The sequence below is a fragment of the Ursus arctos genome, unplaced genomic scaffold (genome assembly GCF_023065955.2).
Source record: "Ursus arctos isolate Adak ecotype North America unplaced genomic scaffold, UrsArc2.0 scaffold_32, whole genome shotgun sequence".
Classification (NCBI taxonomy): domain Eukaryota; kingdom Metazoa; phylum Chordata; class Mammalia; order Carnivora; family Ursidae; genus Ursus; species Ursus arctos.
The window spans coordinates 17,641,842-17,655,872 of record NW_026623008.1 but is presented as its reverse complement, the minus strand read 5'-3'; the positions used below and the strand labels follow the sequence as shown (position 1 = coordinate 17,655,872).

General features: G+C 48.0%; 1 protein-coding gene across 8 annotated transcripts in view; it reads right to left on the bottom strand.

Annotated features, from left to right (window-relative positions):
• Window positions 1–2,472: 2,472 nt before the first annotated feature.
• Window positions 2,473–14,031, bottom strand: part of NIPAL3 (NIPA like domain containing 3) — a 48,198-nt gene continuing 36,639 nt past the window's right edge. For 3 of the 8 annotated variants that reach the window (XM_026517037.4, XM_026517038.4, XM_026517039.4), the window contains 3 exons: window positions 12,831–12,894; window positions 10,793–10,887; window positions 2,473–6,668 (listed from right to left, as the gene is read on the bottom strand). In XM_026517037.4, coding sequence (XP_026372822.1) covers window positions 6,469–6,668; window positions 10,793–10,887; window positions 12,831–12,894 — 359 coding nt within the window. In that variant the 3' untranslated portion in view covers window positions 2,473–6,468. The remainder of the gene's footprint in view (window positions 6,669–10,792; window positions 10,888–12,830; window positions 12,895–14,031) is intronic. The other 5 variants (XM_044390459.3, XM_048221732.2, XR_006411433.3 and 2 more) reach the window with 4 other exon arrangements.

Sequence of the window (14,031 nt, the reverse complement as noted above, 5' to 3'; positions counted from 1 at the left end):
ACAAGGCAAATAATGACACTGTCCTACCTGTTTCATAAAGCTAAATTAGTCAGCTTAAAGGATTATCCTTTATTGTGAGATTTTGCCCTTCTTACTATTTTGGTGTCAATGTCCTGTTTTAATGAAATGGTAGTATGGGAGGGTATTTTTTCCTTCTCTTATTTGACAAAATAAGAAGTATGAGTAAGAGCAACACGTGGAGACTTGCCCTACCAGACATTGAAGCACAGCCTCTGTTAAAACCCTCAATAATTAAAACAGCATATTAGTGGTGAATGGATAGGCAGACAGTTCAGTGGCACAAAGTGGAGAGTCCAGAAAATAGAGAAAGTTAGCATATTATAGAAATGGCATCTCAATTCAATTATGATTATAAAATGTTTATAAAATATATAAAGGAACATATTTAAAAAAATTTTTTTTAAAGATTTTTTTGGGGGAGGAGTGGGGTGGAGGGGGAGGGATGGAAGGAGAAAGAGAATCCCAAGCGGACTCCCTGCTGAGTGCAGAGCCCTATATGGGGCTTGAGCCCACAAAACTGAGATCACAACCTGAGCTGAAACCAAGAGTCAGACGCTTAACCGATTGCACCACCCAGATGCCCCTAAAAGAACATATTTTATAGCAATAATTGGATTATATGTAAAATAAAATACATACAACAAACAAAAAGATTTTCTCATAGCAAAATAAAAAATACTATAAGCAAATCAAAAAGCAAGTAACAAACTTTGAGGACTATTTGCAGTTCACATCACAAAGAAGGGGTTGATCACTGCAAAATACAAATCACATGCTCGAGTCAATAAGAGACCCACAGAGCGACAGAATGTGCGCCAAGACTGTGGACAGTTCACAGTAAAGGAAACGGAAATGTGTATAAACACATGCAAAGATATTTACTGTCATTCACGTGAAGAGAAATGTTTGTGACTTGAACATTTTGGTAGAAGATGACATTTTGGTAGAAGGATAAGACAGCGATCTAGTTGCCTGAATTGTTCTGGGATGCTTACGCAGACCAGAGTGGGAGGGACACCTGCAAAGATAGATTTCTGGTCCTGTTGTTTTCATAACAAATAGGCTTTTGGAGAGTTAAAGAAGGGCTTTGGGGAGCTTTTTGGTTTTTGTTTGTTTTAACTTATAAAGTAATCTTGAGAATTAAGCGCACAGATGTTTCTAGGGTTCGCTGTTGAAGATTCACATTTCAGCGTCAACAGGAGAAGGCAGCCAGCAATATTCTCCCCTCAATGAGAACCTTCTCTCCTTATACTGGTCTCTGGGTCCATTCAGGCTGCTATAACAAAAACATCCATAGACCGGGTGGCTTCATTTCCCGCAGTACTGGAGGCTGGGAATTCCAAGATCAAGGTGAGAACAGATTGAGGCTAGTGAGAACCCGCTGCCTGGTTCATCGTCTTCTCGCTGTGCCCTCACTTGACAGAAGGGGCGAGGGAGCTCTCTTTTTACAAGGGCACTAGGAGATAACCGCAAATATACAGATCGGTCTCTGCACCCTGTCCCTGCCACAGAGCTCCTAAAACCCTTGTAATTTCCTCAGTGGTAAGAACACTTCAGAGCATCTCTTGCTCTAGTATTTGTCTCTGGTCCTGTTCCTGACTCGGGGCTCCTAAAGCTTCATAAATTTGTGAGTAATCCGAGCACTAGAAGTATCTTTTGTTCTCATGAGGCGATGCCAGGTGGGCTCCTTGATGGCTCCGGGGTGGGGGCTGGCTACCAGAAAACCAAATCATGATTAGAGGGATGGGAATTCTCAGCCCCCCCAGCCCCCGGAGAGGGGAGACTGAGTACCTAATTGTTCAGCCTTCATAACGTCCCAATCATACAGGGAGGTGGGTGAAGACATCCACAGCAGGAAGCTGAATGACCTCAACTCTTCACGGACAGAAGTTCCTGTGCTCGGGACTCTCCCCATTGCTTCAATATAATATAACATTCTGATGGGATGCTAGACATAGTCGCAAGACTTTACATCTATTAGCTTCTCTGATCCTCATAACAACCCTTGGGTAGATACTGTTACTATCCCTGTTTCACAGACGAGGCTCCGAGAGTTTCAGTATCTTGTCATTGCCACACAGCTGGTAAGTGGTGGAGTTGGAATCAAACCCAAGCAGTTGGCTAGAGTCTAGCCTCTTAACCACTGCAGGAAAAAAAACCAAGTGTTTACTCCAGGCTTCGCAGCAATCCTGGGCATCTCTAGAACTGTGCTGTCACTAGAGCAGTCACTAGCCACGTGTGGGTATTCAAATTTAACTAAATTTAAAAAAATAAAAAATCGAGTGCCTAGGTTGTACTTGCCACATTTAAAGTGCTCAATAGCCCCATGTGGTTAGTGGCTGCTGGACTTGGCAGCACGGACACAGAGCAATTCCATCGCTGCTGAAAGTTCTATTGGGCAGCACTATGCCAGAAACTTTAGAAAGTATTAGCCAAACATAAGACTCAAACTAAACAGGTAACACACGTTTTTTAATTAAATACCACTTCATAAGGTTATTTGCACCTAACACACACATTTTTTTTTGAAAAATAAGACATGAAAAATAAGAAACATGAGTCATGGAGTTAACAAAATATAAGCATCCACATAGAATATATTCTAAGGTAACTTCATTTACACAGCTTCTCAGAGAAACACACAGTCCACTTTTTTTGCCTATCAGCCGTGGTTGGACCGGATTTGGAATTCCCAAGAGTGCTGGGTGGAGGCTCTCCAGCACTACCCTCATGGATGTCTCATATACACACAGTACATCAAGCCGGCTGGATTCCACCACAAAAGCAATGGAAACGTCGGTCCTCCCTTCCCTACCCAGCAATCAATTCCACATGGTGAGAACCCCATGTGACCTGAAGCTTATTGTGATGGCCTCATCCGACCTGTGGCTTCAAGGGGGGGGGGGGGTCCCGGGGAGGGGCTGAGCGCTCATCAAAGCCCACAGACCAGTCTTTCAACCGGTTCTAATGTCTGATTGGGGAACTCAGAGTCCCAGTCTTCAGAAGAGAGGGGCAGACTGGAGTGCAGAGAGGAAGACCAGGGAACAACGGGAAGTTTAAACGCAGGTTTCTTGGCCTTGCTTTAGGTCCTGGCTGCTAGGAAGGAGAGGAGAGACATGTTACTTAATGTGGCTTGGAGCATTCAAGAGGGCTTGGGGAACGGCAGAGCCAAGAGAAAAAATAAACAATGGGGGCTGTGAGTAGAAAGTTGATGTCCTCCTCCCACCCCCCACCTCCAGTCCTAAAAGCAAGTGCCACCAGCAAACAGTTCCTTTACACTTGGGGACAAAGGGTGGGAGAAGACAGCCCAGGACAGATTCAGAACTCTGGAGCCCGGGGCTCCACATCAGCTGTTATTCCAGAGTACCCAGGCGCCTACCCTGGCGTCCACTCCGGAAACTGCCCGGCACACTCTGCTCGGACTTCCTGTGGCTCAGCTTCATAGGATGATGCCATCACCCCGACCCTGAAGGTAGAGGAGGCCCAGGCCCCAGGGGCACTGAGACCATGACAGTCAGCTGACCTGAAACTATAATGCACTTTTATCCACTCGTCTTAGTCTTGCCTGGCTTGAGACTAAAAGGCGCATGACCAAAGAAGGGAAGGGAGCCCATAACACCCCAAAATGATCACCTGGATCCGGCACACTGAAATGGCTTCCCTGCTCACCTTCCATTTATCCACTCTGCCCTCACACCTCATCCCTGCCCACCTTAGAAAAACCACTTGGAAAATCGCAATAGCAGCAAAACCGGATTTTAATTCCCCTTTTGTGTTTTGTTCTGGTGGGCTTACGGCTTGAACTTGAAAAGTGACTTTTATTATCCCTTCAGATTCTCTCTCTATACTCTGCATAGAGCCTCCTTTCCAATCAGTGCTGATCCTGCCGTTCTCTTCCTTACGAATCATCAGTGGCTCCCATGCTCTCTAAGATATACCCCGACCTCCTTCAGCAGGCATTCAAGGCTCTACTGTGTATCTTTCCAGGCTCGTTTCCCACCACCCTCTCTACCTCTCCTTTCTTTGCCAACACCCACTCCCTAGCTCTGTGCCTTTGCAAATGCTGGCCCCTCTGACTGGGTGTGTGTGTGTGTGTGTGTGTGTGGTCACCCTACTTCCTATGCTTTGCTCAAATCTTAGCGAGATTTGCCCCCATTGATGAATGAAGCCCAAATCATCTCCAATACTTTTTATTTTTTAATTAATTAATTTAAAAATTTAAAACCTTTTTAAGTAAACACTATACCACACATGGGGCTCGAACTCATGACCCTGAGATTAAGAGTCACATGCCCTACTGACTGAGCCAGCCAGACGCCCCCAAATCATCTCCAATTCTGAATACCCTGTTCTGGGTTAGGGCCTGACCTTTAGCAGGGCTCCCCTAACCGTCCTTTTTCTGCGGCCCATGGTTGGCTGTGCACCTCTCGTGGCCCACTCTGCTGCGGTTTCCGGGTACATGTTTTCCTCTGCAGATTTGCAGGTCAGGGACCAATGCTGTTCTTTGTAGCCTTCGCCACCCAAATGCTTATTTATTTTTTAAAAAGATTTTACCCATTCATTTGGGAGAGAGAGAGAGAGTACACACACGAGGTGGGGGCAGGGGAGCGGCAGAGGGAGAGGGAGAAGCAGACTGCTGAGCAGGGAGCCTGACTCGGGGCTCGATCCCAGGACCCCGAGATCATGACCTGAGCCGAAGGCAGACACTTAACCCACTGAGCCACCCAGGGGCCCCCATCCAAATCCTTAACACACAGCAAATGCATCACAAATATTGTTGAACGCAGTTGACACGTATCCTGAAAAAAAAAAGGTCATTCATTGTGTGCTGCCTTCTCAGGCACGTAAGACACAACACCGAAGCGGTTATCGCAAGCAACAGATGCCCGTTCTCGAAGTCAAGGTAGTAAATCGGTATTAAGCACGATCCATAAAGGTTAATGATCTATCAACACTGGTCTATTAACACTGTTATCTCGCCTATTAGTTAAAGAGTGCCCAGGGAAACAGTTAAGTGCAGTTCTAAGTAGTAATCACTGGATGGATAAATGCCACGGATCCTATGGGAATTATCTGACCAGCGAAATGAACCCTAGACAGGAAAGAAGGAAGGGTAATTGCAACTTTCCAGCAGGGGTGTGTCGGCCCCTGGAGGTTTCTGCAGCCCGTCTCTCTCAATTACTAGGCTTTCAGGGTGTGTGATCCTTGGATTGCCTGCATCAGAATGACCCGTGCTGCCCATCAAGAATGTGGACTCTTCTCCCGTCATTCCCTCAGAGGATCTGTGCTTGGGGTGTAGGAATCTGCATTTTAAACACACTCCCCAGGGGATCCTTACGCTAAAGTTTGCAAACCCTTACTTGCCATTCTCAGAAGTTTACAATCAGTCTGGGGGGAGACAGTCATGTATGTAGCCTGAAAGAAAGCAGTAACCCCTTACCAAGAATGCCCTCTTTCCCAGACATACGCGCATGGGAATGACGTGACCCGAAGAGTCTCGGTCAGCTCCAAGGAAATGAACCAATAATTGAAGTTTGGTAATGATGGAGGCTGTCTCTGCGGCAAGCAACCCCAAGCTTCCCAGAGGGCACCAGTGTCCAGGAACACACACAAAACAGCCGGATTTTCTGCCTATCCTTTTATAAGTGGTGCAATCACCTTTTGTAAGATGAAAAGGGATTTTTCTTCCTTTAGGGGCGAACGTATCATTACCCCTGCTCCTGTTCTTGTTTCCCTCCTTCTCTTAACTTCTCAGTTCCTTCAGGGAGTGGGGGGGTAGAAAAGCAATTACATAGTTCACAGAACCAAAAGCAAATCAGTTTTCAGAGCAGATCTCATATAACCACACCAAGCATGTTTTCACTGGAAGGGCGCAGACGACTGGAAAGCAGAAGTGCATTTGCTACAGGTGACTGATAGGATGTTCCCAGGGCTGGCCTACTCTGCCTTGTGATGACAACACGAATGTTACCGGAAATCTGGAATCCTGAGTGAGATGGAGAGGATCAGGAAGGGGAGATCAGATGCAGAGGTCTCCAGCCTTTCACTGGATGTGGAAAGTGAGAGCAGAATCTCTGCCTTGCTCTGGCTCCGAGGAATGTGGCAGCCTTTGGTCAGGGCCGGAGAAGCTCAGTGACCGTCCTCAGGGATGAGGACGGTTTTCCCCAGCTGGCTGCGCAGAACCAGGCAGGGTCTGAACTCCGCACTCCCCCAGGAAATACTGCTTTCATCTCCCCCACCCCCACCGTGGTCATCTGAAATCTCCGAGACCAAGATCATGTATTCTTTGCCAGAGACAAAGGCTCTTCGAGATCCCCTTCTAGAGAGGTCTCCGTTTAAAAAAATAAAACTAGAAAGGCAAACTTTAGAATTCAGGGTTGAACCACTGTCGGCCCGGCTTGAGAGCAGTTATAAATGGAGGGAAGGAGAGTCTCCTTCAAGGTGGGCTCATTCCTTCTTGGTGTGTTCCAGGACTCGGTAGGGCACCCCAGAGGCACCCCCGGAGCTGTGTTCCTCTTGCATGACCGGCAGCGTGGCAGGAGCGTAGATCTCAGAAACGTTGTCGTTGTTTTCCAGGGCCCCATAGGAAAAAGAAGCTTTGAGGTCAGGCTGAACTGTCATTCCCTTGTCATGCATGTTTTGCATACCTGAAATGAAATCCATTTTCTCCAAATCATTACGGGGCAAGGGGGCCAGAGGAGACCGCCCCTTCCTCTACCGGACCACGGCCTAACTACAGCGCGGGTGCTAGTCATGCGCCTCGCCAATCTCCTGGATGCTTTAGGTTGAAAAAAGAACACCCACAAATATATGTGAGAAATATTATGGTTGCCAAGCAACAAGGGATGAATCTTCAGGAAATATGCACACAGACCAGCCACTGTCAAGAGAAGCATGGGTTGGCCTAGAATGAGGTGGGAACGTGTGTCTGGGCCCCAGGGGGAGCAGAACCAGCACTGTGCTTTGAACGTGGTAGATGCCAGTACCTTCCTGCTGAAATAAATCAGGATCCAGAGAACCTCATTATCCCCTTGAGAGAAGAGGGTAACTTTCGTGTCATGGACACGTGCTGGTGACACATGCATCACGACACTCAGAGGGAGCATTTCGACCTTTCACATTGAACATCCCTGATCAGCAGAGAGGGGAGGTGTGATCCTGCCTGCTGCTTCTGGGCACATGCTGGTGTTGGATTTCCACTTCCGGTTGAGAACGAAGACTCTAATAAGAATCCCCTTAGCCTTATTCTACAATTCCTCCGTCAGGTGAGACCTGGTCTTGGAGGCCAACTCTCTCCCTGGTAGGGAATGAAGACTTCAAATTCTCTTACCCCCAGGCTGTCCTACGAAACTGAATGCCAAGTGTCCTCCGTGAAACTCTGAAGGTAACAGCAGGTGCCGGACCGCTACTTACTCTGCCCAGGCTCCGGGCTGAGGGTTTAGACCCTGACAGTCACAGCAGCAAGCAGGAGAAGAGCTAGCAGGTACTGAGTGGGGGGGGGGGGAGCGGGGGCGGGGGCAGACCCTGTTCTAACCAATTGAAAAGCTTTATCTCCTCTGATCCTCACAACTACTGGCAAGGAAAATGAGGCAGTTAGCGGTGAGGTAACCTGCTTGAGGTCACGAAGCGGGCCAGCGGCCATGCCAGGATGGTAAAGCCCAGATGGTTTGAACGCTGAAGCCCACCGTCTTCACTAGAACCTGTCCGGCCTCCCTAGGCACTTCCACTGAACGCCCCCCAAATCCTATCGTCAGCATCTGGATAAGAAACCAGGTTCTAAAAGGCGAAGTTACTTGCCCGAAGTCACACAGCCGGGATCTGACACCACAGCCCATGGCCTTGTCCATTCCGTGAGCGGCCTGGGGAGCCTCTGTGCTGTCATGTTGCACAGGCCTTAGCTCATGGGCATTGGGAGGGTACAGTTTAAGAATCTGTGGTTTGGATTTCGGAGGGGGGGGCGCTTGCGAGAAGTTGAAGGGGGTGCCTGTTCCTTAGGGGAAACGGTTAGTTTACCGGGCACGGGTTAGCTTTCGGATTTCTTCACAGTTCCTCAGCCAGAGAGCGCCAGGACTACACCTCGAGTGTGACAGACGTGGCTTTCTTGATTCACTGCACTGAGAGACGTCCACCATGGGGGCCTGTGGGGTGTCTCAGTGAGGGGGTGTTAGAAAAGTCGGGATTTGGATTTGTGTTGGGTGATTTGGGGGAGGGTTTAAGGAAGCACAGCTTGGCTTTGGACTAGATGCTGTCGGGAAGTGGGGCTTGATTTTGTAATTGGGGGTCTTAGTAATTCTTATCTAGATGGAGAGGAGTCTGTGTTACGGCTCAAGCTATAATCGGTAAAGAGGCAGCAGCTCTCGTGTTGGGGGGGGTCAGTCCTCCACAGTTCGGTCAACGTGCGTGTTATGTCTGCGTTCATGCGTGACAGCGAGTGGTCCTGATTGTGTCGGGATCTCTCGTGGTCAGAGTGGCCCTGTCTGATGCCGATGTGCTATGAGGCTGGTTCTTTTCAGCCAGGCAACGCCGAGGCCCAGCTCTGAGTGCCAGGCAAGCTCCCAGCTCTCAGGGACGGCCTTTTTTTTTTTCCCCCATTTTTTAGAAGTTTTTCAGGTGCTAGAATTACTTAAACCTTCTCTAAATTGCAACATGCAGCGCATTCTTTGGAAATGGAATCCCTCTTGAACTGCGGCTACCGGTCTGTTGTGAAGCTACCGATCTAGCTGGACCAAAAGCAAGGTTCTAATGCTGGCCAGGGGGACCAAGTAGCTAGAAACGACACTCTGTTGAAGCAGTTTCATCTTTTTAAATTTTAATTAGTGAATTAATTTATTTCTAAAGTTTAAAAAAAATTTATTCATGTAATCTCTATGCCTGATGTGGGGCTTGAACTCATGACCCAAGATCAAGAGTCCCATGCCCTTCTGACTGAGCCAGCCAGGCACGCCCCCCTTTTTTTTAAGCAGTTGTATTTTTCATGTTCTACCTGGCGTCAAACAGTTGTTTGAAATTTTCGAAGTTTTTTTTTAAAGCAAAAGGGATGTGAAGCCAAATTTAACCAGGCATCTACCAAGTCCCAAACACTGTGCAAGGGGCGCTTAACCCATTATCCCACTACCCCGAAAGAAGGAATCCCAATTTACAACTGAGGGTCAGAGGCCTTGGGAGGTCCAAGGACACGCCCAAGGTCACACCATGGGTGGGTGGTAGAGCTGGGATTTGAATCCAGGCCACCTGAACTCCAAGCCCAGGCTTTTCATTGTACAGAACTCGTCTACTCCAAAGTGTCCTGACATGCCACAGCAACAGAGCGGGGGCTCCTTTTGTCAAGATCCGACTTCCCGGCGGCCACAAGGTACAAAGGGGAAGCCGAGAACCACATCCACGAAGAGACCACAGAATGTTGGTATCTAAGGTTACCTTAGGTTACCTCCTACTTTCCGTGAGCAGATACATCTGCATATATGCATGTACAAACACTTACAGCGATATATACACAAACACGGTTCGTAAACACACAAACACGCAGATACATACACATACTTGCACACACACGGAGTTGACACCTCACCTATCTGGAATTCAGCTATCCAGCGCCCTCATCTATCCGGGACACAGCCGAGAAACAAGGAAGTAAGCAAAAAAGGCATCTGAGCAGCCAGATTAGATGTTTTCAAAGTCCATGCACTAAAAAGCTCATGCACTTAACTCCTAGGAGAAAGCTTAAAGCCCCGACTCGGAGCTCGTTTATTCTAATTTTATACACAGTTCAAACAAGCTGGGTCAAATGAGACGTTTGACCCGGAATTGCTCTACACAGGCGGGCTGGTGAGAGCAGGAAAGACAGACGACAGCTTGATAGCCAGGGATGAGGAAGTAATATAAAAGTAGACACATAAACCTTGGGGCCATTTAAAGCAGGGGCACCGCAGTTGGCTCTGAGAACACACCTGTATCCCAGAGTACTTTAGTAAGCGGGGCTGTATGCCCTCGGAGGGGTTACAGTTTGCTCATGAGGGTGTCTTCACGGAGGGTGGGGATTGCGTTCTGGAGAGAGTTCCATCTTTCTAACTAAAATAAAAATTAATTTTGACTGAAGGAGTGAAAGCTAGTGGTCACTGGCCACCTACAGAATTTAGGTCGGCAAACCCGGATTAACTTTCCTAACCCGGGTGCCTTGAGGCTGGGCAGGCACTCTCCGGTTCTCCACAGACTCCCCCACTCCCTTCTGTGCGGTTCTCTGCCAATTCACACCTTCGTTACTGTCAGGACCAAAGGCATCTGAGCTTGTGCTTCTCAGTGTGAATCCCCCACTCCTTGGGAAATCAGGCTTTCCAGAACAATCCACCCTCTTGCAGCATCTAAGAAGGGAGGCAATAGTCTCTGAATTTCATTCATCCTATTTTCCTTCCCCTCTCTGGTCATTCCATTCCAACTCGATGAATGGATTTTTTTCCTTTCACAGGCCTGAAGCCGGACGTACAGATCATAATTATATTCAGTGTGAATCAGGACTGTCTTTAAGAGATCCCAAAATAGACATGGGGACTGGCAAGATGGGCTCAAAACCAACCGAGGTGCCTCAATCATTGCCTCCTATTTCGCAAAGCGAGATTTAAAAAGAGAGAGGGAGAGAGAGACGGTCACACCATAACGGCACAGCACACCTTCCCTGTACCAAACCCAGCAGCTAGTTGTCTCGTTTTAAACAGGAAGTAGCAGTCACTCTACATGGATGGGCCGGCCAGCGGGACACATGGGGTTTTAACGTTACCTGGCATGGCATCCATGGAAATATAGGGCTCGAATGGAATGGCCTTCTTCCGGTTCCGTGTGATTAAGAAGACGCCCAAGAATGCAATGAGGCACCTGCGGAACGGAGATTAGGGAGGGAGAGAAGAAAGGCCAGAGTGAGGGCGGGAGGGCTCGCTTTCCAACCCGGGTAATGGGAAAAAGGGAGAAAGAGGGCTGCGGGCTGCAGAGGGGGGGCTTGCGGCTGAGCCTGAGATGGGCAGGGAGCCGACACGGGGTAAAGAAGAGCCTCGCACGCCTTTCAGACGAGATCGGGCGCGTTCAGGGTGGTATGGCCGGAGACCTCGCACGCCTTTCAGCCTGCACCGCGTTAATCAGAATAAATGAGACTCTCCTGGGTGAAACTCCCACGGCTCTTCACTCCCATTCAGCCTGTATCTTAGACACTCGCCTTAAAAAATATTCTTTTTAATAAAAAAAGTTCTTTATGGCCTAAATTCAATCAATACAGGAGGAGAGAAAGAAAAAGAAAGTCCCTGAACTCCCCCTGCTCCCACTCCCCCAGATAAGGGTATATTCTTCTAGAGTCTTTTTTTTTTCTTTTCCCTAGAACTTAAATAAGCACACTTTCTAAAAACCGAGGTGTCGTTTACATGCAGTAAAAGGCACAAACCCTAAATGTAGTGTTTGAAGAATTTTACCTGTGTAAATGGTGACCCTGTGACCACCACGCAGGGCAGTAAAGAAGACATTTCCATCCCCCCCAGCCCAGAAAGTTTCCTTGCGCCCCTCCCGATCCGTGCTAGCCCAGAGGAAGCCACTGTTCTGACCACTATCATCCAATACTCGATTTGCCTGTACTTGAACTTCTTTTTATTTTTTTAAAGATCTATCTATTTATCTGACAGGGGACGGGCAGAGGGAGAGGGAGAGAATCTCAAGCAGGGTCCACGCTGAGTGCAGAGCCTGACGCGGGGCTCGATCCCAGGACCCTGAGAGCACAACCTGAGCTGAAACCAAGAGCTGCACGCTTAACCGACTGAGCCACCCAGGCGCCCCACCCTCTTCTTGAACTTCTTATACATCAAATCATACGGCGTGTACTCTGTCTGGTTTCTTTCCCTGGTAAATATTTTTAAGGTTCATTTGCTTTATTGTATGTATCCGTAGTTCCTTATTTTTGTTATACTGAATCCATCGTCTGAACATACGACATCATTTGTTCTGCACTCTCCTGTGCATAGACATCCGGGTCGTAACCAGTTTGAGCACATGATGAATAAAGCTGCTGTAAATATTCAGGTACAAGTCATTTTGTCAATAGATGTACTCATTTCTTTTGGGTATATATCTAGATGTGGAATTGCTAGGTCCTAGGGTAGACTGTCCATTTTAAAAAATGTAACTTTTTCCATTTCATGTATCCTAGACATGGCTCTTTGTCAGCATCTATAGGCTGGCCTCGATTTTTCAAAATGGCGGCACAGTACTTTATTACGTGGATATACCGTAATTCATTTAACCTGTATTCTACTCCTGGGCATTTTCCAATTATTTACTTATACAATTAATTTCTAAATTAATTCACAGCCTCATACATGTGTCTTTGTGTCCCATTTGGAATGTTGTATCACACACTGCTCATTTACAATTTTTCCGGACATTGCCAAACTGTCCCCTGGCATCAAAGATCCTCTCAGTGTGGCAGAGAGCTGGTCTCCTCATCCTCTTGCCAACATGGATACTACCAATCCTGTTAGTTTTTGCAAAATGATGGCGTCTCATGTGGCTTCAAAATGCATTTCTGTGATCTGGAGTGAGGCGGAGAGGCTTCTCATGCGTCGAAGTGGGATATTTTAGAAATGACAAGGAGATTAAAGCCCAAAAGAGAAGAAGGGGGAAGAAGACAAAGCCCTTTGGGGAGTAAAATGCTCATTCATCTCTGGGGGACAAAGCTCCAAATCCCGGCTGTTCCCCGGGCTCTAGAGGGCTGCCCGAGAGGCAGAGACAGCAGTGGGGCCAGAGCGGCAAGCGCACCGGGAGCAGGGAGCAGGACTCACCCCAGTGCAAACATGCAGATGTGCAGGGCATCCTCCCCAACGAAGTCCAGGTAAAACACTGCGCCTGGAGAGGCAGAAAATGGCAAACACGGGTGAGCTGTTTTCAAATCACCTTCTTGCCCCTCTGTCTAGGATTCGGCAAAGCTCTCCCCACTACAGGAAACCAAAGTGGTCAGGAGCCTGATGACCAGCAGGGTACATGTTAGAAGAGTGGAATAAAAGCCATTTGGGGGGACAGATGGTCTTCTCTTTCTCCTCCTACACCCCTCCATTTTTTTAAGATTTTATTTATTTATTTGAGAGAGAATGAGAGCTAGAGAGAGAGAGAGCACACAGAGACAGAGAGGGAGAGGGAGAGGGAGAGGGAGAGAGAGAGAAGCAGGCTCCCCACTGAGCAGGGAGCCTGATCTGAGACTCAATCCCAGGACCCTGGGATCACGACCCGAGCTGAAGGCAGATGCTTAACTGACTGAGCCACCCAGGCATCCCATACACCCCTCTTATCTCCATCTTTTTTTTCTTAACTGTTTGAGATAATATTAGACTCACAAAAATAATACAGTTCACATCGACCCTGCGCCCAGCCTCCCCCAATGAAACATACTAAGAACGAAACTGTAGATCTTACTTGCCAGTTTTTACACACCCCCTTCATCTGTCTTTTTTTTTTTTTAAAGATTTATTTGTTTGCTTTAGAGAGGGAGAGAGAGCGAGCAGGATGGGAGAGGGGCAAAGGGAGAGAGAGAGAGATAATCCCAAGCAGAAGAGAGAGAGATAATCCCAAGCAGGAGAGAGAGAGATAATCCCAAACAGGAGAGAGAGAGATAATCCCAAGCAGGAGAGACAGAGATAATCCCAAGCAGGAGAGAGAGAGATAATCCCAAGCAGACTCCGTGCTGAGCATGGAGCCCGATGCGGGGCTTGATCCCATGACCCCGAGATCAGGACTTGAGCTGAAATCAAGAGTCCTACGCTTAACCAACTGAGCCACCCAAGCGCCACTCTCTGGTCTTTCTTTAGATGGAAAAGCAAGCCTTGGAGTTAAGCTGTCGGAGCCTTCTAACCTGGCGTGGCCAGCAGACGGCAGGACTGCAGCCTGCTCCTACGAGGCGGGGGTGACATGGCCTTGCCACCCTCACTGCCCTGCAGCCAGCCTCTGTCTGGACTCATTTCACCTCCACAGGCTTCGTCCTGATCCCCA